The sequence below is a fragment of the Carcharhinus amblyrhynchos genome, chromosome 7 (genome assembly GCF_965287045.1).
Source record: "Carcharhinus amblyrhynchos chromosome 7, sCarAmb.v2.hapA, whole genome shotgun sequence".
NCBI lineage: Eukaryota > Metazoa > Chordata > Chondrichthyes > Carcharhiniformes > Carcharhinidae > Carcharhinus > Carcharhinus amblyrhynchos.
Window position 1 is genome coordinate 127,650,687 of NC_137330.1, and position 27,611 is coordinate 127,678,297.

Sequence of the window (27,611 nt, forward strand, 5' to 3'; positions counted from 1 at the left end):
TGGGAAAAAGATACAAAAGTCTGAGGTCACGTACCAACTGACTCAAAAACAGCTGCTGCTGCTATCTGACTTTTGAATGGATTTACCTTGCGTTAAGATGATTTTTCTCTACACCTTAGCTATGACTGTAACACTACATTCTGCAGTCTCTCATTTCCTTCTCTATGAACAGTATGTTTTGTCTGTATAGCGCGTAAGAAACAATACTTTTCACTGAATGCTAATACATGTGACAATAATAAATCAAATTAAATCATCATACTTGTGTAATTGGCTTTCTTTACATTTAACATTGTTGTTTGTGATTGGATTATGTCATGTTCAAACTTACATTGGAATTCAAGGGTATTATGATCACTATTTCCCAGTGGGTCTTTTACAATGTTATTAACTCTGCATCATTACACAATATTAGATTGAAGATAACTTTACCCCTAGTTTGTTCCACAATGTATTATTACAAGAAACTGTCATGAAAACATTCTAGAAATTCATTTTCAGCACCACTCTTCCCAATTTGATTTTCCAAACCTATATGAAGGTTACATTTCCCCACATGTATTCAGTTTCCTTCATTATAAACACTAATCATTTCTTGTTTAAAGCTCAGTACAACAGTATAATTACTGTTAGGAGGCATACATACTGCTTTTGTCAATGTTTTCTAACTCCTGCTATCCCTAATTTCAATCTATATTTGATTCAATTTCATGATCTTCTGAGGCTTGATCCTTTCTCACGCTTGTTGGACAAATTAGGAGCTGAGGCTCCTGCATCACTACATGCTGGTTCTCTATGCCTGCCTGTTTTTGTCCTGACCATTGACCAACTGTGTTGTTCTCCCTAATCTAGTGACTTTGACTGCCTCCGATTATTCCTCCTTCTCCCTGGTGCCCCATAATGTCCAGGACTTACACTCCAGCTCAGTAACTCTGAACCAAAATTTCTTAAGTTGCAGACACTTATTGTAGATGTGACTATCTGGGATTACAGTGCATTCTACAGATTCACACATGCTGCAGTCACAACACACCACCAGCCCTGCCATTCCTGTCCAACCATAACTATTTAATTAGTCAGTTAGTTAATTATTTGCAACCTAAGTAATAAAGTTTAGCTCACCAATCCTGGGGAGAAGGACTGGAATTCTCCAGTCTTGCACACCCTACTGCCACTGCCAGGGAGAACAGAGAATTTGGTGCTCAGTAAAATCTCTGTTCACAGCAGAGAATCCCAGCTGCAGACGAGGTCAGAGAATTCTAGCCAAGGAAAGAAACTGGCCAACTCCTGAAAGCTGCAAAAAGTAGAGAAAGGAGCACCTCTTTTTCCCATTGTACCAAGTTCCCAACTATACACACTGTCTACTTCTCGTTCTTGTATAATCACCTTCCCTTGCAGTTTGAAAAACCTTTCTACTCATATGGAGCTTCTGAGGAGTCCCTTGCTAGTTTAGCTTCCTGCTACAGTAATAACAACCTAATGAGATAGCTGCCACTGTCAGGCAGCTAGCTCCCTGTTTCATAAAGCTATTTAACTCATATGGAAGTTAAGTTCAATGTCAGAACCTGACTCATTCTAAATTTAACCTTGAGAAAAATACTTACGAAAACATAGCGCCAGAACTAATTCAGAATTAGACGTTCTGTTTCACTTCTTTTGTGCATCTCTTACTTTGTTTTTAAGTGTATTCTTAATCACTTGCTATACCTGCAAGATTCCTTTTACTGCAGACTTCTGTAATCTCTTTCCAGTTAAATAATGTACTCAATTTCTATTCTTCCTCAAAAAGAGCCAAGTTCAAAAGCTTCAACAGACATGTAAGGAGAAAAAGACTGGTGAAGACAAATGACAAATGTCCCTTACAGTTGGAATCAGGTAACTTCATAAAGGGCAACAAAGAAATGGCAGACCAGCTGAACAAATACTTTGGGTCTGTCTTCACTAAGGAGGACACAAATAACCTTCCAGAAATTATATTGGGGAAATTGCTGGAATTAAAACCCAATAAGTCCCCAGGACTTGATACTCTGCATCCTAAACTACTCAAGGAAGTGGGCCAAGAAATACTGGACGCATTAGTGATCATTTTCCACCATTCTATAGGCTTTAGAAGAGTTCCAGTGGATTGGAGGGAAGCTAATATAACGCCCCCCCCCCCCCCCCCCCCCCCCAGCTTTTAAAAAAGAAATGAGAGATAAAACAGGGAATTATAGACTGGCTATCCTGCATCAACAGTGGGGAAAATGCTGGAGACAATTGTTAAGGATGCAATAGCTGAGCATTTGGAAAGTGTTAACAGGATCGGTCCAAGTCAGCATGGATTCACAAAAGGAAAATCATAGAGTCATAGAGGTTTACAGCACAGAAACAAGCCCTTCAGCCCAACTTGTCCATGCAGCCTTTTTTTAAGCCCCTAAGCTAATCCCAATTGCCCGCATTTGGCCGATATCCTTCTATACCCATCTTATCTATGTAACTGTTTAAATGCTTTTTAAAAGACAAAATTGTACCTGCATTTACCTCCGGCAGCTTGTTCCAGACTCTCACCATACTCTGTGTGAAAAAGTTGCCCCTCTGGACACTTTTGTATCTCTCCCCTCTCACCTTAAATCTATACCCCCCAGTTTTAGGCTCCCTAACCTCTGGGAAAAGATATTAACTATCTAGCTGATCTATGCCCCTCATTATTTTATAGACCTCTACAAAATCAGCCCTCAGCCTTCTACGTTCCAGAAAAAAAAGCCCCAGTCTATCCAGCCTCTCCTTATAACTCAAGCCATCAAGTCCCAGTAGCATCCTAGTAAATCTTTTCTGCACTTTTTCTAGCTTAATGATATCCTTTCTATATTGGGTTGACCAGAACTGTACAAAGTACTTCAAGCGTGGCCTTACCAATGTCTTGAACAACTTCAACAAGACATCCCAACTCCTGTATTTAATGTTCTGACCAATGAAACCAAACTTGCTGAATGTCTTCTTCACCACTCTGTCCACCTGTGACTCCACTTTCAAGGAGCTATGAACATGTACCCCTAGATCTCTTTGTTCTGTAACTCTCCCCAGCACCCTACCATTAACTGAGTAAGTACCAAAATGCATCACCTCACATTTATCTAAATTAAGTTCCAGATCATGCTTGACAAATCTGCTTGAATTTTTTGAGGATGTGACCAGTAGAATGGACAAGGGTGAACTACTGGATGTTGTGTATCTGGACTTTCAAAAGGCTTTTGACAAGGTCCCACACGAGACATTAGTAGGCAAAATTAAAGCTCATGGTATTGGGGGTAATACATTGATGTGGATAGAGAACTGGTTGGCAGACAAGAAGCAAAGAGTGGGAATAAATGGGTCCTATACAGAGTAGCAGACAGTGACTAATGAAGGGTTCCATGTGGGGATCCCAGCCATTCACAATATACATTAATGATTTGGACAAAGGAATTGAATGCAATATCTCCAAATTTGCAGATGACACTAAACTGATAGCAATTTGTGGTATGAGGAGTATGTTAAAAGGCTGCAGGTCGACTTGGACAGACTTGCTGAGTGGGCAAATACTTGGTAAATGCAATATAATGTGGATAAATATGAGATTATCCACTTTGGTGGCAAAAACAGGAAGGAAGTTTATTGTCTGAATAGTGGCAGTTTAGGAAAAGAGAAAGTGCAACGTGACCAGGGTGTCATGGTGGAACAGTTGCTGAAGGTTGGCATGCAGGTACAGCAGGCAGTGTGGAAAGCTAATGGCATGCTGGCCTTCATAGCAAGAGAGTTTGAGTATAGGGTAGGGATGGCTTGCTGCAGTTATATAGGGGCCTTGGTGAGGCTACACCTTGAATATTGTGCAGTTTTGGTCTGCTAATCTGAGGAAGAACATTCTTGCTATTGAGGGAGTCCTTTGAAGACTGATTTCTGGAATGGCAGGAATGACGTAGGAAGAGAGATTGGATTGACTTAGCTTGTACTCATTTGGATTTAGAAGAAAGAGAGGGAATTTCATAGGAACGTATAAAATCCTAATGGGACTGGCCATGCTAGATGCAGGAAGAATGTTCATGATTTTGGGGAAGTGCAGAACTTGGGGTCACAGAGTAAGAATAAGGGATAAGCCATTCAGGACTGCAATAAGGAAGACCCTCTTTACTCAGAGAGTTGTGAACCTGTGGAATTCTCTATCACAGAAAGCTGGACCAATTCATTAGATATGTTCAGGAGGGAGCTAGACATGGTGCTTGTTGCGAAGGAGATCAAGGATGTCGAGATAAAGTGGGAATGGGATACTGAAAGTGCATGATCAGCCATGATCGTATTGAATGGGTACTGCAGGCTTGATAGGCCAAATGGCTTACACAAAGAACAAGGAACAAAAAAAATTGTAGCACAGGAACAAGCTCTTTGGCCCTTCAATCCTACAGTGACCATGCTGCCTGTCTGAACTAAAACTCACTGCCATTCCAGGGACCATATTCCTCCATTCCCATCCTATTCATGTATTTGTCATGACGCCCCTTAAAAGTCACTATTGTATCTGCTTCCACTACTCCCCCCAGCAGTGAGTTCCAGCACCCACCAACTTCTATGTAAAAAAAAGTGCCTCATACATCTCCTTTAATCCTTGCCTCCTGTGCCTATTTTCTATGTTCCACATTTTACCATTTTTATAGCCATCTGCCAAACTTTTGCCAATCACCTAACCTATGCATATATTCCTTTACAGACTTCTTGGGCACAATCTTGTTGGCTTGTCACGTTGATCAATCAGCATGGTCAGCTGGGAAAATTAAATGAGAGGCCAAAAATACAGTTCTCACCTGGTATGAATCAGTTTAGTCTCTTTCCAACACTATTTTGCTGGCGAGATTGGCTTTGTGCCTTCTTGGAGCCTATTTGCAAAGATTAACTTCACTTCAATCCCAGTAGCATGTCCAGGACAGTATCTTCACCCCTCCTGAACGTTTCCCCCCTCCTGATGTCATGTCAGCGAGAATCACTGTTGGTCTCCGCAGGCATCATGGCTGCACTGGGGACCCCCCGGGTGGTTGCAGGAATGGCTGGGTAGTGTCCATTGGGCAGTGCCAGCCTGGTAGTGCCCACCTGGCAGCCTGGCAATGCCCACCTGACAGCTTTGCACTATTCACCTCGCACCCTGGTGATGTCTGGTTTTGCACCATAAGTGTGCCAGGGATTGTGCCCTAAGTGGGAATGGAGCCTGAGTGGGGCTATTACTGGAGAGGGAGGAGATATGCACAATGACAGGGGGCTTATGCAGAGGGAAGCTCTGAAAGAGAGTTGGCACTGCAACGAGATGATCTACAAAGGAAGGATTCTGCAAAGGGAGGTCGTACAAGGTGGTCTGTCATGGGCCTCATTGGGACGAAACTGATGCCCTGATGCCTGCGACCTACGTTGGTTTCGGGGGAGAACATGCTGCCTATGATGGGGGGAGCCTGATGTCTGTAGAGAGGGGGTGGTGAGAGGAGGTCTCACAATTCACTAAAAGATCAGGGCATCCTGCGAATGATGCCTGAGTGTACTGCAGTCAGCTTCCATGGCAAGCTTATTCTCCCTTACCAGTCCAAGTCTCTCTGCTGTCAGAAAAACTGACAGAGTGTAGAAAGATTGTGATGTTTAACTCTCTTAAAAAACTGGTGTGGAACACTCCCATTTTCAGACGTTTATGGCACTTCAGACACAATCTTGCAAAAAAAGTTCTAAATGCTGAACAAGAGAGAAAATGGGGGAAAATTGTGCTTTTTTTCAGCGTGCTGCAAGTCGCAATCTTATGGCACTTAGTGCACAAAAAAGCTTGGATGTGATTCTCACCAGCAGGGATAGGGGCGCAGCCTAAGCTTGCCAGGAAAACCAGCTGCTAAGCTTTTGAGATGCTATTCTGCAGGCGCCCCAATCTCCCAGTGTACTCGCCCAGGCTATCTATAGCTGGACTCCCTTAACAAGGAAGAGCTCCACAGAAGATCTAACCAAGGATACATTGGCAGTCATGTCAGGAAGATGGCACCTCAAAGAATTGCTCCAAGGCTTGCCAAGGGTCAGCTGGGCAGTCTGCCAAATACAGTAGAGGGGAGGAGGGACAGATTCTTTCCCCCAGCTGGCCGATGGCTAAGGATCAGAATTGCTGCTTGGGAGATGATGGTGGTGGGATCAGTGCCTGTGCAGTGGCTCGTAGGACAGACTGCCATGCTGGAAGTAAGTGATTGATCTCATTCAGACAAAAAGGTGAGTATCCATCTCATCTTGGCATCAATCCAGTCTTTTACATCTGCAATGTCCATCCTATTCCAGAAATCCTTCCAGGACCTGACCCTTCCAGGACATGCGTCCAATTCCTGAAGGAAAAGGGATCAAACGATATGGGGAGTCAGTAGGATGAGACTAATGATTTGGATGATCAGCCATGGTCATAATGCATGAGTATGTTGGAGGAAATGAACGAACTGAGTCTTCTGAGACCATACAGAACTTCAACAAAAATGTCTTTACTCAACATGCATGAGGGAGAGCAGAGCTTACAACTGTAATTCCAGCTTGTTCCTGAGCAACTCTGCTAATCATAGGTTTTTAACATTCTTACATCTTTTCAAGTTACAAAGTGTTACATTTCGATTAGGTCATCATATTGTTACTTTAAATTTGTTAAAGTTTTGCTTTGATCACATTATGCTGATTCATTGTTTTGTGTCCTTTATCTTTAATCATTTCTAATCAAATCTATGATTCTATGATTTTCTGAACATATTCTGTCTACTTGTTTTCAATATCAAGTCACTGTTGTCATTAAACTGTTTTCAATGGTGTGTTAATTGCCCCAGTTCCCTAATACTTGATTAGTTCTCCAGAGCCGCAGAAGGTCCTCTAGACAATGTAGAGGCTTGATAAGTGGTATTGATTCTGTTAATGTCCCTGTAACCTCGGAAAGATCTTACTTGGGGTGTGACTGTTTATGCGGTCTGGGATGTAGTTATTTGTAATTTGTCGTGTGTTTGCCTGCAGTGAGTATGGATACTACAGACTCTCAGTCTGACCCTTTCCATGCCTTCCTCTCCTGCTGCAGCCCACATTCCCTGAATTGCCCTGCTACATTTTTCCCCTGCTGGCCCTTGGTCACTCCCAACGTAGCCACTATAGGCATCAGTTTGTGTCTGTGTAATTATTTATACTAATTAGGATTCTACATTGTGGATATCATTGTCTGCCCACTGGATGCTCTCCTGCCTTTTGGCTATTGTTGAGGACACTGAACTGGATCCTTCAGCTGACCAGCCCTCCAGACCATGGGAAGTCTCCTAAACCATTCTGTTGTAAGTATCAGCCACTATCTTCTCCCTTTCCTGTACATGGAGGAGTACCACTGGGATGTGCCGAGGAGCAATCAGAGTCCAATCCATTTTCCGTTGCTGACAGCACATATTACCCATACCAGCATTATGCCAGTGCCAATGGTCATTCTTATTCTAATTACCTCTCAGCCATCCATTAATTGGTTTCCTGCTGTCCCTAGAATGAATATATCCCTCTAACGATGTGTCCCTGAGAGTCCCACCCAGTTGACAGTGTGGATTGCTAGATTCACCTGAATCCTCCCCTTGCTTTAAATTATACCCCTGAGCAAGTTTTGTAGCTCTTTTCATCGCCTGTCAGATGATATGGTCTGGTGTTTCATCGACATACAGTGAATCACCCCACCAGGCCCCAGATAGGTAACCTGATGTTCTTCCTGGCAAGTGAAATTCTCCCACTGTTAAAGAGTCCATCACTTATAGACGGAAGCTGTGATTGCTACCACAAAGTAAGCCTCCCGAAATTATTTCTGTATCTGGTGTAATAAAACACCACTGAGTTGGACCTACCTGTATGTCTTTAAAAGCTTCTTTCAGTGGCATGACTTCAACTCTTGCTGTTATTTGACAAGGGCACACACTATATAATGTACTGACTCCAAGCAGCACTCAGCAGTATTCATGTACACCAGGCCTCTTTGATGTGCTGGCTATCCCTTAGACCCGGTCTGATAAATCCAGCTCCTTGCACCATTCCCAATGATTCAAGCCTACAACAGTCTCTAGAGGTTCCTTTGATGGGTTCTGCTGTGGAACTGCCATTATAAACTTTACCCCTTCCTCTAATGATCCACCACCTGTTCTTGTGACTACCAGTTCATGCCTATCTCTATTCATGTTAGGGAGGCTTTCTTTATATAGGGAGGTGAATAAGTGCCGTGGGTTACTCTCAAAGTTCAAGTCCTTAATATCAGCCTGGATACAATGAATCAAATCACTAGCAAGGTATCACAGGCTTTTATTTTGCTTGTGGTTGGTGGTGTTAATTATACTCACAGATACTTTGTCCAAGGCCTGCAAGAGCCCTTCTGTTTGTAGATTTATGGCAGTCAGTGCATACTCAGTCTCATAAGCCCCATACTGTAGCCCTTTTCTGACTTCCACAGCTTCCCAGGTAGAGTAGCAGTTTATTTCAGATAGTTGCACTGAACTTATTCCTAAGTTTGTGCTGCCAAATAACCCTGCATAGTCTCCTAAACTGCTTCTCTTATTTTGCCTGCATACCCTTGACTCAGGAGTTATTCTGTAATCATGTATGGCCTCCTGTAGCCTGATTTTTGCCCACTTGATGGTACTGGGATGACCGTAGCGCTTGGAGTCTAGAACTTCTAATAATCCTGAAACATTATACGTCAGTTCAAAACGTACCATTGTTACATCATGCAGGTTTAGGTTTCCCAATCCTAACTGGTCCACTGGGGGCAGGGGGAAGGTGAAATTGAGGGCACCGGCTAGGCTTTTCATATCCACAAGTACTAAGATTATAATACCTAACATCACTACATCCGAGTCTATCTATTACATGGGTACAGTATTCCTGATAGCACTGACCAGATTCCCACACAAAAGGACGGAGATTGGCCCATCCAACTGTTAAATTTAAGTGTAGACCGAATACCCACACCCCGTCTTTTGGTTCCGTTATGTTACACCTATAAGCCCATAAAAATAACCCCATGTGTGCATCATAAATCTCCTTAATAACCAAGTGTCCTTCTGAGTCATGGATGAGGTGCCTGAAGATTGGAGAGTGGCAAATGTTGTGCCCTTGTTTAAAAAGGGGTGCAGGGAAAAGCCTGGGAACTACAAGCCAGTTAACCTCACTTCTGTGGTGGGTAAATTGTTGGAATGTATTTTGAGAGACTGGATCTATAGCATTTAGAGATGCAAGGACTGATTAGGGACAGTCAGCGTGGCTTTGAGTGGAAAATCATGTCTCACAAATTTCATTGAATTTCTTGAAGGGGTAACCAAGAAGATAGATGAGGGCAGTGCAGTTGATGTTCTCTACATGGACTTTAGCAAGGTCTTTGACAAGGTGCCGCATGGTAGGTTGTTGCATAAGGTTAAATCTCACCGCACAAAAGGTTGCTTCAGAAGGTTAGGAGGCATGGAGTTGGGGGTAAGGTGTTAGCGTGGATAGAGGATTGGCTGTCTAATAGGAGGCAGAGAGTTGGTATCAATGGGTGCTATTCGGATTGGCAGTTGATGACCAGTGGAGTGCCCCAGGGATCGGTGCTGGGGCCTCAGCTATTTACCATTTATATAGATGATCTGGAGGAGGGAACCGAGTGTAGGGTGTCGAAATTTGCTGATGACACCAAAATTGGTGGAAAGGCAAATTGTGCGGAGGGTGGGGAGAGTCTACAGAAGGATCTAGATAGGCTGGGCGAATGGGCCAGGAAATGGCAAATGGAATTTAATGTTGGCAAGTGTGAGGTGGTCCACTTTGATAGGAATAATGGTAGGAAGGATTATTACTTACGTGGAGAAAAACTGCAGCAGGTGACGGTGCAGAGGGACCTCGGGGTCCTTGTGCATGAGTCGCAAAAACCCTGCCTGCAGGTGCAGCAGGTGGTCAGGAAGGCGAATGGGATGCTGGCCTTCATCGCGAGGGGGATTGAATATAAAAGTAGGGAGGTCTTGCTGCGGCTGTATAGGGCATTGGTGAGGCCGCAGCTGGAGTACTGTGTGCAGTTTTGGGCGCCGTACTTACGCAAGGATATTTTGGCCTTGGAGGGAGTGCAGAGGAGGTTTACTAGGCTGATGCCGGAGTTGAGGGGGTTGAGCTATGAGGAGAGGCTGAATAGATTAGGCTTGTACTCGTTAGAGTTTAGAAGAATGAGGGGAGATCTCATTGAGACGTATAAGATGATGAATGGGATGGATAGGATAGAGGTGGAGAGACTCTTCCCGCTCAGAAAGGATAGTAGGACTAGGGGGCACAGCCTCAAGATAAAAGGGGGGCGGTTTAGAACAGAGTTGAGGAGGAACTTCTTCACTCAAAGGGTGGTGAATCTCTGGAATTCTCTGCCCGTTGAAGTGGTGGAGGCTGCCTCACTAAATATTTTTAAGACGCGGGTTGATGGGTTTTTGATGAGAGAGGGGATGAAGGGTTATGGAGAGAGGGCGGGAAGGTGGAACTGAGCCACTTCAGATCAGCCATGATCTTATTGAATGGCGGGGCAGGCTCGAAGGGCTAGTTGGCCTACTCCTGCTCCTATTTCTTATGTTCTTATGTTATGTTCTTATGATATGGAGGAGGGGGCTGAGTGTAGGGTATCGAAATTTGCTGATGACACAAAGATAAGTGGAAAAGCAAATTGTGCATAGGGTGTGGAAAGTCTGCAGAGGGATCTAGATAGGCTAAGTGAGTGGGCGAGGACCTGGCAGATGGAGGACAATGTTATCAAGTGTGAGGTGGTCCACTTTGGCAGGAATAATAGTAGGAGGGATTACTATTTAAAGGGCGAAAAGCTGCAGCATGCTACGGTGCAGAGGGACCTGGGGGTCCTTGTGCATGAGTCGCAAAAACCCAGCCTGCAGGTTCAGCAGGTGATCAGGAAGGCAAATGGGATGCTGGCCTTTATAGCGAGGGGGATTGAATATAAAAGCAGGGAGGTCTTGCTGCAACTGTACAGGGCACTGGTGAGGCCGCAGCTGGAGTACTGTGTGCAGTTTTGGTCGCCGCACTTGCGCAAGGATATTTTGGCCTTGGAGGGAGTGCAGAGGAGGTTCACTAGGCTAATACCAGAGATGAGGGGGTTGAACTATGAAGAGAGGCTGAATAGACTGGGTTTGCACTCGTTGGAATTTAGAAGGATGAGGGGGGATCTTATAGAGACGTATAAGATAATGAAGGGGATGGATAGGGTCGAGGTAGAGAGATTCTTCCCGTTCAGAAAGGACAGCAGGACTAGAGGGCACAGCCTCAAGATAAGGGGGGTGCAGTTTGGAACGGAGTTGCGGAGGAACTTCTTCACTCAAAGGGTGGTGAATCTCTAGAATTCTCTGCCCATTGGAGTGGTAGAGGCTACCTCGCTAAATATATTTAAGACACGGGTAGATAGGTTTTTGGTAGGCAAGGTAATTAAGGGTTATGGGGAGAAAGCGGGAAAGTGGAACTGAGCCACTTCAGATCAGCCATGATCTTATTGAATGGCGGGGCAGGCTCGAAGGGCTAGATGGCCTACTCCTGCTTCTATTTCTTATGTTCTTATGTTCTTTTGACAAGATACCACATGGTAAGTTGTTGTATAAAGTTAAATCTCACGGGAACCAGGGTGAGGTATCTAAATGGATACAAAATTGGCTTCTTGACAGAAACTAGAGGGTGGTTGTAGAGAGTTGTTTTTCAAACTGGAGGCCTGTGACCAGCGGTGTGCCACATGGGTTAGTGCTGGGTCCACTGTTATTTGTCATTTATATTAATGATTTGGATGAGAATATAGGGGGTGTAGTTAGACAGTGAGGAAGGTTATCTCCAATTGCAACGGAATCTTGATCAATTGGGCCAATGGGCTGACGAATGGCAGATGGGGTTTAATTTAGACAAATGCGAGGTAATGCATTTTAGTTTTTTGAAACATGGCAGGACTTACTCAGTTAATGGTAGGGCATTGGGGAGAGTTACAGAACAAAGAGATCTAGGGGTACATGTTCATAGCTCCTTGAAAGTGGAGTCACAGGTGGACAGAATGGTGAAGAAGGCATTCATGCTTGGTTTCATCGGTCAGAAAATTGAATAGGAATTGAGATGTCTTGTTGAAGTTGTACATTTTCTTCCAAGTGTGCATACATCTTGTCCCTCAGTATCTTCTCCAAAAGCTTTCCCACCACTTATGTCAGGCTCATCAGCCTACAATTTGCTGGATTCTCCCTGCTTCCTTTCTTAAACAAGGGAACAACATTGGCTATTATCCAGTCCTCTGAAATCTCACCTGGTCAAAGGGGATGTGAAGATATCTGTTATGACCCCAAACTATTCTTCCATTGCCTCCCACAGTATCTGAGATAGATCCCATCTGGCCCCAGAGTTGTCGATCTTAATATAATTTAGGATACCCAACACTTCCTCCTTCGACATATTGACATTCTCTAGAGTGTTCACACACTCATCTCTGACCTAAAAATCCATCATGTCCTTCTCCTTGGTGAATACCAATACATTCTCTCTAAGAAAGGAAAGGAATGCTAAGGAAATTTGGTATGTCCATGACAGCTCTCACCAACTTTGACAGATGCACCATAGAAAGCATTCTTTCTGGTTGTATCACAGCTTGGTGTGGCTCCTGCTCTGCCCAAGGCCACAAGAAACTACAAAAGGTCATTAACAAAGCCCACTCCATCATGCAAACCAGCCTCCCATCCACTGACTCTATGCGGAAAAGCACGCTGCATAACCGAAGAGTCCGCACACCCCAAACGTACTTTCTTCCACCTTCTTCCTTTGGGAAAAGGATACAAAAGCCTGAGGTCACTTACCAACTGACTCAAGAACAGCTTCTTCCCAACTGCCATCAGACTTTTGAATGGACCTACCTCATACTAAATTGATCTTTCTCTACACCCTAGCTATGACTGTAACACTACATTCTGCACTCTCTCCTTTCCTTCCCTATGAATGGTATGCTTTGTATAACATGCAAGAAACAATGCTTTTGTTGCAAAGTTGGTTTTGTAAAGTTATCCATTAAAAAGGTGGTGTTTGTTTTCCCTATAATGTGTTTAAAAACTGCAAGTACACAGAGAGCCCAAAGTAAAACATTTCTCTCAAGAGGCCAGGCAGTAGTGTTGCCAAGACAATGGGATGTTTTTGAATTGTACCCGATCAATTTAAATTGGACTCTTGATCAACAGCAGCCTATTAGATTTAAATTTGGTGTTTTAGTAACCTGAAAACCAATCCTATTGTGGGGATGTTGGTATGTCATCAGTGGTATCGGAGACAGTTTTCAGCTCTAGAGATGCACAGTAACTGCTCTCAAAATCTCCTCTGAATAGAAAAGGTACCAAAAAAAAGACAGATTCCAGACAGAAGAAAGAAGACAGAAGATCCTGGAAGATGACAAGCCTGTTTGAAATTTTGAGAGTGACTCCTTTTTTGTTAATAAGTGGAAATTGTAATTATCTGAACAACATTTCACCAGAATCATGTTTATTTGATTTGTTAATAGTTTAGTTAGCTGTTCACTGTTAGTTAGATAAATAAAGTGTTACTTGTCAATTTTAAAGAGGAAGTCTCAGGTAGATATTTTGATTTAACTACTAAATGTTGCTGAAGTGCAAATATTACCACTTTTAACAGTTTATGAGACGAGGTACCCCTCTTTGAGTGGTTAAGCGTTAGTCCTCAGAGATGGGAACAAACCCCACTTTATAACAGATTGGGGGCTCATCCAGGATCCACTCCAGGACATAACTATCCAGTGTAACATCATCTAGGATCGTAAACAGGAGGGACTGTGAGCAACATGATAGATGGGATGGTTGCGAAGTGAAAATACCAATGAAAGACTGAATGTTGATACGCGTTCCTTCTAATGGATGTGTGAAATTCATGAAGAGAATAGCTGCTTATGTAAATTATGCCACAATGAAAGTTTGATAGTGGAGAGAGCTAGGAAAGGATTTACTGTGAGATTGTTCTTCCACTTCCTGCACTGTTTGCAGCTCTGGAATGATTACTACTTCTGAGCAGTGATCTGCCAGACCAGAGAGGTGACATTTGGGTGCTGTCCTGGGTATGGGCATGTCTCTGCACCTGAACTCCTTGAATCAAGGTTATCAGAACCGCGTAGCTGAAGCATATACAACTTTTATTTTTGTGAAAGGTGGCCTTTTGTCGTGCTGGATGATATGTTGATCAGTCTCTTGAAGAGAGGTGGGTTGGAGTGAGTGACATGAGTGTGTTGGGCTGGTATTTAAATATTACACTAGAACATTCAAAGCCACCAACTGATGGCAGTAGCATGAATCAGCTCCCAACGTGCCTGATGGTGTACACTTGTGTACAATTAATGAGAATCTAAGTGTGGAATCAGGTGCAAGTTCACACAATTCCAGCCAGTGAGTTCCCATTTATCTATTCTACATCCTCTAAAAACTCGGAACAGGTTTGTCAAATATAATTTCTCTTTGCAAATTCATAAGGAATCCCTCTGCTCCCCCTTTGCGACTGGACCTGAACTTCCTCACTCACAGATCACAATCAGTAAGGATAGGCACCTCCTCCATGATCGTCCTCAACACCGGTGCCCCACAAGGCTGTGTTCTCAGCCCCATACTTGTATGCCTTATACACCTACGATTATGTGGCCAAATTCCCTTCCAATTCGATTTTCAAGTTTGCTGATGACACTATCGTAGTGGGACAGATCCCAAATAATGACGAGACAGAGTACAGGAATGAGATAGAGAATCTGGTGAACTGGTGCAGTGACAATAATACCACCCTCAATGTCAACAAAATGTAGAGGATTGTCATCAATTCAGGAAGCATAAAGGAGAACATGCCTCTATCTACATCAATGAGGACGAAGTAGAAAGAGTAGAGAGTTTCAAGTTTTTAGGTGTCCAGATCACCAACAACCTGTCCCCCCATACTGACACTATAGTTAAGAAAGCTCACCAGCGCTTTTACTTTCTCAGAAGACTAATAAAATTTGGCATGTCAGCTACAACTCTCACCAACTTTTACAAATACACCATAGAAAGCATTCTTTCTGATTGTATCACAGCTTGGTATGGCCCCTGCTCTGTCCAAGACCACAAGAAACTACAAAAAGTCATGAATGTAGCCCAATCTATCATGCAAGCCTGCCTCACATCCATTGCTCTGTCTACACTTGCACTGCCTCAAGAAAGCAACCAGCATAATCAAGGACCCCATGTACCCCAGAGATTGAGAGCTTCGAGTTTTTAAGTGTCCGGATCACCAACAACCTGTCTTTGTCCTCCCAGACTGACATTATAGTTAAGAAAGCCCATCAATGCCTCTACTTTCTCAGAAGACTAAGGAAATTTGGCATGTCAGCCATGGCTCTCACCGACGTTTACAGATGCGCCATAGAAAGCATTATTTCTGGTTATATCAATGCTTGATATGGCTCCTGCTCTGCCCAGGACTGCAAGAATTTACAAAAGGTCGTGAATGTCGCCCAATCCATCACACAAACCAACCTCCCATCCATTGACTCTGTCCATCTTCCCACTGCCTTGACAAAGCAGCCAGCATAATTAAGGACCTCACGCACTCCAGACATTCTCTCTTCCACCTTATAAGAACATAAGAAATAGGAGCAGGAGTAGGCCATCTAGCCCTCCAAGCCTGCCCCGCCATTCAATAAGATCATGGCTGATCTGTCGTGGCTCAGTTTCACATTCCCGCCCTCTCCCCATAACCCTTAATCCCCTCGCTTATCAAACACCCATCAACCCGCTTCTTAAAAATATTTAGCGAGGTAGCCTCCACCACTTCAACGGGCAGAGAATTCCAGAGATTCACCACCCTTTGAGTAAAGAAATTCTTCCTCAACTCAGTTCTAAACCGCCCCCCCTTTATCTTGAGGCTGTGCCCCCTAGTCCTACTATCCTTTCTGAGCGGGAAGAGTCTCTCCACCTCTATCCTATCCATCCCATTCATCATCTTATACGTCTCAATGAGATCTCCCCTCATTCTTCTAAACTCTAACGAGTACAAGCCTAGTTTATTCAGCCTCTCCTCATAGCTCAACCCCCTCAACTCCGGCATCAGCCTAGTAAACCTCCTCTGCACTCCCTCCAAGGCCAAAATATCCTTGCGTAAGTACGGCGCCCAAAACTGCACACAGTACTCCAGCTGCGGCCTCACCAATGCCCTATACAGCTGCAGCAAGACCTCCCTACTTTTATATTCAATCCCCCTCGCTATGAAGGCCAGCATCCCATTCGCCTTCCTGACCACCTGCTGCACCTGCAAGCTGGGTTTTTGCGACTCATGCACAAGGACCCCGAGGTCCTTCTGCACTGTCACCTGCTGCAGTTTTTCGCCACGTAAGTAATTATTCCATCAGGAAAAGGAAATAAAAGTCTGAGGACACGTACCAACTGAATCAAGAACAGCTTCTTACCCGCTGCTGTTAGACTTTTGAATGGACCTACCTTGCATTAAGTTGATGTTTCTCTACACCCTAGCTATGACTGTAACACTACATTCTGTACTCTCTCGTTTCCTTCTCAATGAACAGCTAGGAATCGAACCCAGGTCCCTGGCGCTGTGAGGCAACAGTGCGAATCACTGTGTCACCATGCCACTCCGTTATCATATCTTTCATAATTATATCCCCAGTTACTGATATCTCGGCTAAAGGTTCTTGTTCCGTTTTCTCCCTCTTTTTTTTTAAATAGTGGAGTTACATTTGCCAATTTCCAAGCTGCAAGCACCATTCCAGAATCTATAGAATATTGAAAGATAATCACCAATACATCCACAATGTCTGCGACCACCTCTTACAACATTTTGGGATGGAGATTATCAGGTTACAGGTTTTTATCAACTTTTAGTCCCATTAATTTTTCCAATAATACTTTTTAACTTGCTCAGTTACATGAGGACACATGGCAGAATCCCTTGGCCCTCAGAAAATGACACCCTCAAATTGAGGGACAGCTGCTGCTATCAACTTTAGATCCAAAGAATTACTTCCTATAACTGTGTTACATAAACAAATAGTTTCACTTGTAAGATAATCACTAACTTTTATCTTTACGTTGCTAAATAGAAAGTATTACATACAGTTTTTGATGTGATTGATAAAACCATCTGTATCATTTGCTTGTTGTTTATATATTAAATTAAAGATGGTTCTTTCTATTTCTTCAGAAAATTCTGTGAACGTAGTATTTCATTGTGTTGTTTTAGGAAGGTCCGATGGTTCCAGGTATTCAACCTGCAGAGGCTAGCACCAGATTACAGATCTTTCAGGTAACTGTTCATTTTATTAACAGCGAAAAATCTCAAAATGCATTTTTAGTATTTGTGCATGATTGTTAATTTGTTGAATAGTCTTACTATATAAGTTAATGGAGCTAAAGGTAGACAAGTCTCCTGGTGTTGATGGAATACATCCCGGGGTACTAAAAGAGATGGTGGGAGAAATAGCAAATGCACGAGTGGTAATTTGCCAAAATTCACTGGACTCTGGGGTGGTTCCCGCAGAGTGGAAAACAACAAGTGTGACGTCACTGTTCAAAAAAGAAGATAGACAAAAGGTGTGTAGGTTGGCTAGCCTAACTTCTGCAGAATGGAAAATGCTTGAATCTATCATCAAGGAAGAAATAGCGAGACATCTGGATATAAATTGTCCCATTGGTAAGACGCAGCATGGATTTATGAAGGAAAGGTCATGTTTGACTAATTTGGTGGAATTCTTTGAGAACGTTACATGTGTAGTGGACAGTGGAGAACCTGTGGATGTGGCGCATCGAGATTTCCAGAAGGCATTTGACAAGGTGCGATAACAAAGACTGATACAAAAGGTGCACAGTGTGACGGGTAATGTATTAGCATGGATAGACAATTGGTTAACTAACAGAAAGCAAAGAGTGGAGGTTAAATGGGAGGTTAAATTGGCGATCAGTGACTAGTGGTGCACCTCAGGAATCAGTGTTGGGACCGCAGTTGTTTATGATTTACATCGATGATTTGGAGTTGGGGACCAAGTGTAGTGCGTCAAAATTCGCAGATGACTCTAAGAAAGGGTGCAGAGAAGGTTTACCAGGATGTTGCCTGGTATGGTGGGAAGGTCTTATGAGGCAAGGCTGAGGGACTTGAGGTTGTTTTCGTTAGAAACAAGAAGGTTGAGAGGTGACCTAATTGAAGCATACAAGATGATCAGAGGGTTAGATAGGGTGGACAGTGAGAGCCTTTTTCCTCGGATGGTGATGGCTAACACGAGGGGACATAGCTTTAAACTAAAGGGTGGTAATTATAGGACGGATGTCAGAGGTAGGTTCTTTACTCAGAGGGTAGTAAGGGCATGGAATGCCCTGCTGGCAGCAGTTGTGGACTCGCCAACTTTAAGGGCATTCAAATGGTCAGTGGATAGGCATATGGATAACATTGGAATAGTTTAGGTTAGAGGGTCATTAGATTGGTTCCGCTGTTCAGTGCAACATCGAGGGCCGAAGGGCCTGTACTGCGCTGTAATGTTCTATGTTCTAGGATGGGTGGAAGAACAAAGTGTGCAGAGGACACTGAAAGTTTTCAAAGGGATACAGATAGCCTGAGTGGGTGAGGGCCTGGCAGATGGAGTACAATGTTGGTAAATATGAGGTCATCCATTTTTGTAGGAATAACAACAAAATGGACTATTATTTAAATGGTAAAAAATTGCTGCTGTGCAGAGAGACCTGGGTGTCCTTGTGCAAGAATCACAAGGAGTTGGTTTGCAGGTGCAACAGGTAATTAAGAGGACAAATGGAATTTTGTCCTTCATTGCTAGAGGGATGGAGTTTAAAAACGGCGAGGTATTGTTGCAGCTGTATAAGGTGCTGGTGAGGCCACATTGAAGTACAGTATACAGTTTTGTCTCCTTAATTAAGAAAGGATATACTAGGACTGGAATGGGTGCAGAGGAGATTCAGTAGTTGGTTCCGGAGTTGAGATGGTTGGCTTATGAGGAGAGACTGAGCAGACTGGGGCTATACTCATTGGAATTCAAAAGAATGACGGGAGAACTTATAGAAACATATAAGATTATGAAGGGAATAGATAAGATAGAAGCAGGGAAGTTGTTTCCATTGGTGGGTAAAACTAGAACTAGGGGGTTTGGCCTCAAAATAAGGGGAAACAAACTTAGGACTGAGTTGAGGAGGAACTCCTTCGCACAAAGGGTTGTGAATCTGTGGAATTCCCTGCCCAGTGAAGCAGTTGAGGCTACCTCATTGAATGTTTTTAAGGCAAGGATAAATAACTTTCTGAACAGTAATGGAATTAAAGGCTATGGTGCGTGGGCAGGTAAGTGGGGCTGAGTCCACGAAAAGATCAGCCATGACCTTATTGAATGGGCAGAACAGGCTCAAGGGGCCAAATAGTCTGCTCCTAATTCTTATGTTCTTATGTCCTTATATGTATTGTCCTTTGGGGAAGGAAATCTGGCATCCTTACTTGGCTTGGCCTACATGTGATTCCAGAGCCACGGCAATGCGGTTGACTCTCAACTGCCCTCCAAAGGCAAATGGGGATGGGCAATAAATGCTGGCCAGCCAGCAATGCCCATGTCCCACGAATGAATAGAAATCACATTCTGCAGTGTTGTGAGTTTTCACCTGAATGATGGACTTTAACTTAGATAAATGCAAGGTGATGCACTTTGGTAGATTGAACCAGGGCAGGACTTACTCAGTTAATGATAGGGTGTTGGGAGAGCGATAGAACAAAATGATCTAGGGGTACATGTTCATAGTTCCTTGAAAGAGGAGTCACAGGTGGACAGAGTGGTGAAGAAGGCATTTAGCATGCTTGGTTTGATTGGTCAGGACATTGAATACAGGAGTTGGGATGTCTTGTTGAAGTTGTACAAGACATTGGTGAGGCCACACATGGAATATTGTGCACAGTTCTGGTCACCCTATTATAGAAAGGACCTTATTAAACTTAAAAGAGTGCTCTCTGGACTTGATGGTTTGAATTATAAGGAGAGGCTGAATGGACTGGGAATTTTTTTCCCTGGAGCTTAGGAGCCTTACGGATGATCTTATAGAGGTCTGTAAAATAATGAGGGGCATGCATAGATCAATTAAATAGTCAGCATCTTTTCCCAAAGGTAGGGGAGTCTAAAATTAGAGGGCATAGGTTTGAAGTGAGAGAGAAAAAATACAAAAGGGTCCAAAAAGGCAATATTTTCACACAGAGAGTGGTGAGTATTTGGAACAAGCTGCCAGAGATAGTATTAGAGGTACAATTTTGTCTTTTAAAAAGCGTTTAGACAGTTACATGGATAAGATGGATATTGTGGGATTTTGGGCCAGGAAATTAGGACTAGATTGGTGGTTAAAAAAATAGTAGCATGAGCAAGTTGCGCCAAAGGGCCTGCTTTCATCCTCTAAACCTTTATGACTCTATGACTCCATAATGAAATCCATAAAGTAAACTTTCTTCCAACTAATAATCCAGAGAGCTTTTGTTACAAGATCAGAATCAGAGGCTAGTAAGTGCTGCTCTGACTGCACTGTGAGTGCTGCCTGGCCATGAGTGTTTTTTGGAAAAAAGGGAGTGGGCAGAAACAGGGAGTTAGGTGAAACAGGCAGCAAAGGCTACAAGGGAGAGCACTGATTAGTAAGTAGTGGCTCAGGTCGATAAGGCTTTACAATCTTTATCACTTCTTACAGTTTGAAACTACGTATTGTGGTTTAAATCAGTAAGGGCTGGAATTGGTTAGATCACGACAAGGAAAGAAGGGCTTAATTAGTGCTAAATTTAGTAACTATTTATTTTGAAGTCATTGATTAATTAACATTAGTGCTCTAACTATGAGATGTGGGAAGTCCACAATGCTTCCAGCATTCCAGATGGCTACATCTGCAGGAAGTGCATCCAATGGCAGATTCTCATAGACCATGTGGTTCAGTTGGAGCCACAGTTGGATGCACTTAGGAGCAGGCAGGTGATAGAAAGCATCATAGACAGGAGTTGCAGAGACATGGCTACACCCAAGGTGCAGGCAGATAAATGGATGACCGCCAGAAAGGGCAGGCAGTTAGTGTAAGAATCCCCTGTGGCTGTTCCCTGTCTAACAGGTATACCGTTTTGGATTCTGTTGGGGGGGAATGGCCTAGAGGGGAAAAATAACATCAGCAGCCAGTGAAGTGGCACCACAGCTGGCTCTTTTGTTCAGCAGGGAGGGTCAAAGTGCAGAAGGTCAATAGTTATAGGGGACTCCATAGTTAGGGGCACAGATAGCACTTCTGTGGTCGTGAAACAGAGCCCAGGATAGTGAGTTGCCTCCCTGGTGTCAGGGTCCGGGATGTCACTGAATGGCTGCAGGGCATCCTGAAGGGGGACGGTGATAAGCCAAAGGTCATGGTATATGTTGGTACCAATGACATAGGTAGAAAGAGGGATGAGGTCTTGCACCAAATAATTCAGGGAGTTAGGCATGGACTAAGGAACAAGATCTCTCAGGTTGTAATCTCTTGATTACTCCCAGTGCCACAAGCTAGTGAGTATAGAAATAGGAGAATAGCACAGATAAATGTGTGGCTTAAGGGTTCGTGCAGGAAGAAGATGGGAATAAGATGAGCATAAAATGGGAACGGAAACTTAGGTATGGGCACAAACAAAAAGTGGAGCTTTTTCAAGGAACAAATACTGTGTGTCCTTGATAGTATGTCCCTGGCAGGCAGGGAGGAAATGGCTGAGTGAGGGAACCATGGTTCACAAAGGAGATTGAATGTCTTATCAAGAGGAAAAGGGAAGCATATGTAAGAATGAAAAAACAAGGTTCAGTTGGGTCACTTGAGGAAGCTAGGAATGAGTTAAAAAAAGAGCTTAGGTGAGCTAGGAGGGGGCATGAGAACTCCTTCGTAGGTCGGATAAAGGAAAATCCCAAGGCTTTTTACTCTTATGTGAGAAATAAAAGAATGACCAGGGTGAGGTTAGGGCCAGTCAAGAATAGTAGTGGGAAATTGTGATGGAGTCAGAAGGGATAGGTGAGGTGTTGAATGAATACTTTTCTTCAGTGTTCACGAAGGAGAGGGGCCATGCTTATGAGGATGAGAGTGTGATACAGGCTAATAGGATAGAGGAGGTAGATGTCCTGAGGGAAGATGTATTAGCAATTTTGAAAAACCTGAGTGTCGATAAGTCCCTTGGGCCAGATGGGATACATCCTAGGATACTTTGGGAGGCAAGGGATGAGATTGCGGAGCCTTGAGCTTTGATCTTTGGGTCCTCACTGTCCAAGGGGATTGTACCAGAGGACTGGAGAGTGGTAAATGTTGTTCCTCTCTTCAAGAAAGGAAATAGGAATGACCCTGGTAATTATAGGCCAGTTAGTCTTACTTCAGTGGTCAGTAAGTTAATGGAAAGGGTCCTGAGAGATAGGATTTATGACCATTTGGAAAAATGCAGCTTAATCCGGGATAGTCAGCACGGTTTTATGAGGAGTAAGTCCTGCCTCACAAATTTGATTGAATTCTTTGGGGAGGTAACTAAGTGTGTAGATGAAGGTAGAGAAGTTGAAGTTGTATACATGATTTTAGTAAGGTGTTTGATAAGGTTCCCCATGGTAAGCTCATGAAGAAATTAAGGAGGTGTGGGATAGAAGGAAATTTGGCCGATTGGATAATTAACTGGCTGTCTCATAGACAACAGAGGGTGGTGGTGGAGGGAAAAGTTTCAGACTGGAGGCCAGTGACCATCAGTGTACCACAGGGATCAGTGCTAGGTCCTCTGCTATTTGTGATTTTTATCAATGACTTGGAAGAGGGGGCTGAAGGGTGGGTTAGTAAATTTGCTGATGACATCAAGATTAGTGGAGTAGTGGATGTGTTGGAGGGCTCTTAAGAACATAAGAACATAAGAAATAGGAGCAGGAGTAGGCCAACTAGCCCTTCGAGCCTGCCCCGCCATTCAATAAGATCATGGCTGATCTGTCGTGACTCAGTTCCACATTCCCGCCCTCTCCCCATAACCCTTAATCCCCTCTCTCATCAAAAACCCATCAACCTGCGTCTTAAAAATATTTAGCGAGGCAGCCTCCACCACTTCAACGGGCAGAGAATTCCAGAGATTCACCACCCTTTGAGTGAAGAAGTTCCTCCTCAACTCTGTTCTAAACCGCCTCCCCTTTATCTTGAGGCTATGCCCCCCCTAGTCCTACTATCCTTTCTGAGCGGGAAGAGTCTCTCCACCTCTATCCTATCCATCCCATTCATCATCTTATACGTCTCAATGAGATCTCCCCTCATTCTTCTAAACTCTAACAAGTACAAGCCTAATCTATTCAGCCTCTCCTCATAGCTCAACCCCCTCAACTCCTCAACTTGGAGGCTGCAAAGAGACACTGATTCTGTAGAGCTGGGCAGAAAAGTGGCAGATGGAGTTTAACCCTGATAAGTGTGAGGTGATTCATTTTGGTAGGACAAATTTGAATGTGGATTACAGGGTCCACGGCAAGGTTCTGAGGAATGTGGAGGAACAGAGAGAACTTGGGGTTCATATCCACAGATCTCTGAAGGTTGCCACTCAAGTGGATAGAGCTGTGAAGAAGGCTTATAGTGTGTTAGCATTTATTAACAGGGGGTTTGAGTTTAAGAGCCGTGGGGTTGTGCTACAACTATACAGGATCTTGGTGAGACCACATTTGGAATATTGTGTGCAGTTCTGGTCACCTCACTGTAGGAAGGAGAGAGTGTAGAGGAGATTTACCAGGATGCTGCCTGGTTTGGAGGGTAGGTCTTATGAGGAAAGATTGAGGGAGCTGGGGCTTTTCTCTTTAGAGCGGAGGAGGATGAGAGGCGACTTAATAGATGTTTGTAAGATGATGAGGGGTATAGATAGAGTGGACGTGCAGAGACTATTTCCTCAGGTGTATGTAGCTGTTACTAGGGGGCATAACTATAAAGTTCGTGGTGGGAGATGTAGGAGGGATGTCCGAGGTAGATTCTTCACTCATTGAGTGGTTGGGGTGTGGAATATACTGCCTGCTGTGATAGTGGAGTTGGACACTTTAGGAACTTTCAGGCCATTATTGGATAGGCACATGGAGCACATCAGAATGGTAGGGAGTGGGATAGCTTGATCTTGGGTTTGGACACAGCTCGGCACAACATCGAGGGCTGAAGGGCCTCTACTGTGCTGTACTGTTCTATGTTTCTATGTAAATTCTCCCTCAGTGTACCCGAACAGGCGCCGGAGTGTGGCGATTAGGGGACTTTCATACAAACCTCATTGAGGTATTGTGACAGTAATAAATAAACTTTAGATATGCTGAATCAAATTTCTGACAGATATTTAATCCCCTCCAAACTTCTGGAAGTGGCTGTTGCTGCGGCTTTCTGATGGTTTAATGTGCCCATTAACAAAATCATTAAATTCAGCCACATGAATGCACATCCCTTCTTTAAATGATTCCTAGGTTTTTGTGTCATCCAGAAATATGTTCCGTCTGTCTCCCATCAAGTGAGGAAGAACTGATTGCAATTATTCTTCAATTCACTTTTCCCCTGTGGAAGTTCTCGTGCCCTCTTGCTCTACTTCCACTCTTTAATTGGGAGCTGTGCTGCGGATTTCACTTTCCCATGCTGTTTATGATCATACAAAGCTCTCTGAGGCCTGCCTGCCTGTCATCTTCTTCCCCACCAGGGCTTTTGATCGAGTAGATACAGTGATACTGTTCCAACTGGTAGGTAGGTGGGAGACCAGAGGACGCAGATCTGAGATAATAAACAAAGATGCCAGGGAGAAGAATCTGTCTGACACAAGAGCGTGACACTGCAGCGTGATATCTACTCTCCGAAAGGGAAGCAAATTCAGTATTGTTTTGATTGAGACACAGGATGTGGGCATTGCTGGCTGGGGCAGCATTTACTGCCTTTGAACTCAGTGGGCATTTCAGAGGGCATTTAAGCGTCAACCACATTTTTGTGGATCTGGAGGTAAGGGGAAGATGGCGAGGTAAGAAAAGAAAACAGAAAATGCTGCAAAATCTCAGCGGGTCTGACAGCATCTGTGGAGAGAGAATAGAGCCAACATTTCAAGCCTGATGACCCTTCATCAGAGCTGTCCAGAGATAACTAGGATGACAAATTCTTATTAGTCAGGTTAGCAACATTCAACAATGGCTACATTTTATTGAACTCAGATTTCACCCTCTGTAGTGGTGGAATTTGAACCCTAAATCTCCAGAGCATTTGATTTGGTTTGATTTCATTTCATTTCATTTCATTTATTATTGTCATATGTGATGGCATGCAATGAGAAGTGGTGTTTCTTGCGCGCTGTACAGATGCAGCGTGCCGTTCATGGAGGGGGAGATGAGGGAGAGTGGAGTGTGGTGTTGCGGTCATGGCAGGGATGTGGAGTGGAGTTGGCTTGGTGCGAGGTGGGTCCGTTCGGCGGTCTGGCGGCGGCGGGAAGGAGGCTGTTCTTGGGTCAGTTGGTATATGATCTCAAACTTTTGATGTCTTTTTCCCAATGGAGGAGGGTGGAAGAGAGAGTTTCCAGGATGTTCCTTGATTGCGCGGGCTGCTTTGCTGGGGCAGCGGGGGGTGTGGGCGGGGTCAGCGGGTGGGAGGCTGGTTTGCGTGGTGGATTGGACTGCATTCATGGCCTTTTGTGGCTCCTTGTGGTCTTGGGCAGAATCCTGGGTCTCTGGATTACTAGCCCAATGAAAATGCCACTAAAATGCCACTTGCAGATACGATAGTGACTTTTAAGTGGTGTCTGGACAAATACATGATTAAGATGGGAATGGAGGAATATGGCTCCCGGAATGGTAAAGGTTTTTAGTTCAGGTGGGCAGCGTGGTCAGTGCAGGCTTGGAGGGCTGAAAGTTCTGTTATTGTGCCGTAATTTTCTCTTGTTATTTTGTTCTTTAAGACTTTTAGATTCCTGGACCACTGAGAACATTTTTAGGGAAAGTGGGACCTGTACAAGCGGGAAAGTCTACATCTGAACCACAGTGGACTAACATCCTTGCTGGTGGATTTACCAGTGCCGTTGGGAAGTGTTTAAACCAGTTTGGCAGGGGGAGGGGATCCAGACTGTCAGCAAAATAGGGACACAGAATAATATAAAAAAGTAATCAGGCCAGAAGGAATACAGTGGTGAAAGTTTCAAGACAGTAAGATAAGGTTGGCAGGCCTCTCCTTTAATGCCAGGAGAATTAAAGGTAAAACAAATGAGTTAAGGGCAAGGATTGACACCTGTAATTATGATATACAAGCCATCACAGAGACATGATTAAGTGAGGGGCAGGATTGGCAGCTCAACGTTCCAGGATATAGAATCTTCAGGCGAGTCAGAGGAGGGGATAAAAGAGGAGGAGGCATTGATTTATTAGCTAGGGAAACAGTTACTACAGTAAGTAGAAATGATATCTTGGAGGGAGCATCAAACAAAGATTTGTGGGTAGAGCTTAGGAATAAAAAAGGGACAGCTATGTTGCTAGGTTTTTATTATAGACTCCCAGATAGTGGGAAATTGAAGGGCAAATACATGCACAATTCACAGAAGGATGTAAACATAATAAGAGGGTAATTATATTGGGCCTGATGGCATCTATCCCAGGCTGCTAAGGGAGGTGAGGGATGAAATTGCTGGGCCTCTGACGCAAATCTTTGTCTCTTCTTTGGACACAGGTGAGGTCCCAGAGGATTGGCGGATTGCAAATGTAGTACCGTTGTTTAAAAAGGGTCAGAGGGATAACCCAGGGAATTATAGGCCAGTGAGCTTGACTTCAGTTATAGGCAAGCTAATGGAGAGGATCCTCAAGGATAGGATGTATGAACATCTGGAGCGCTGCAATCTGATCAGGGATACGCAGCATGGCTTCGTTACAGGGAGGTCGTGCCTTACGAATCTAGTGGAATTTTTTGAAGAGGTGACAAAAACGGTTGATGAAGGACAAGCCGTTGATGTCGTCTATATGGATTTCAGTAAGGCGTTTGACAAGGTCCCTCATGGTAGGCTGATAGAAAAGGTGAAGGCTCATGGGATACAAGGCCAGGTATGTAGATGGGTGGAGAACTGGCTTGGGAGGAGGAGACAGCGAGTAGTAGTGGAAGGCTCCTTTTCCAATTGGAGGTCTGTCACCAGTGGTGTGCCGCAGGGCTCGGTACTAGGACCTCTTCTATTTGTGGTATATATTAATGACTTGGAAGAGGGGGTAGGTGGTGTGATCAGCAAATTTGCTGATGACACTAAGATGGTTGGATTGGCGGGTACTGAGGAGCAGTGCCTGGCAATGCAACAGGACATAGACAGGCTGGTAGATTGGGCAGATAGATGGCAAATGGAATTTAATCCGGAGAAATGCGAGGTGATGCACTTTGGCCGGAATAATGTGGAGGGGAGTTATACGATAAAAGGTAGAACTATCCGGAGTATAGATACGCAGAGAGACCTGGGGGTGCAAGTGCACAAGTCCCTGAAGGTGTCGGTGCAGGTGCAGAATGTGATGAGGAAAGCGTATGGTATGTTAGCCTTCATAGGAAGAGGTATAGAATATAAGAGTAGGAGTCTGATGTTGCAGTTGTATAGAACGTTGG

At 44.0% G+C, this 27,611-nt stretch overlaps 1 protein-coding gene across 1 annotated transcript in view; it reads left to right on the forward strand.

Moving 5' to 3' along the window:
* LOC145345624 (dynein axonemal heavy chain 8-like) overlaps positions 1-27,611 on the forward strand; it is a gene marked incomplete at its 3' end in the record, with an annotated part of 1,250,971 nt that overhangs the window by 712,576 nt on the left and 510,784 nt on the right. Inside the window, exon 35 of the mRNA XM_080193458.1 lies at positions 17,260-17,322. Coding sequence (XP_080049584.1) covers positions 17,260-17,322 — 63 coding nt within the window. The remainder of the gene's footprint in view (positions 1-17,259; positions 17,323-27,611) is intronic.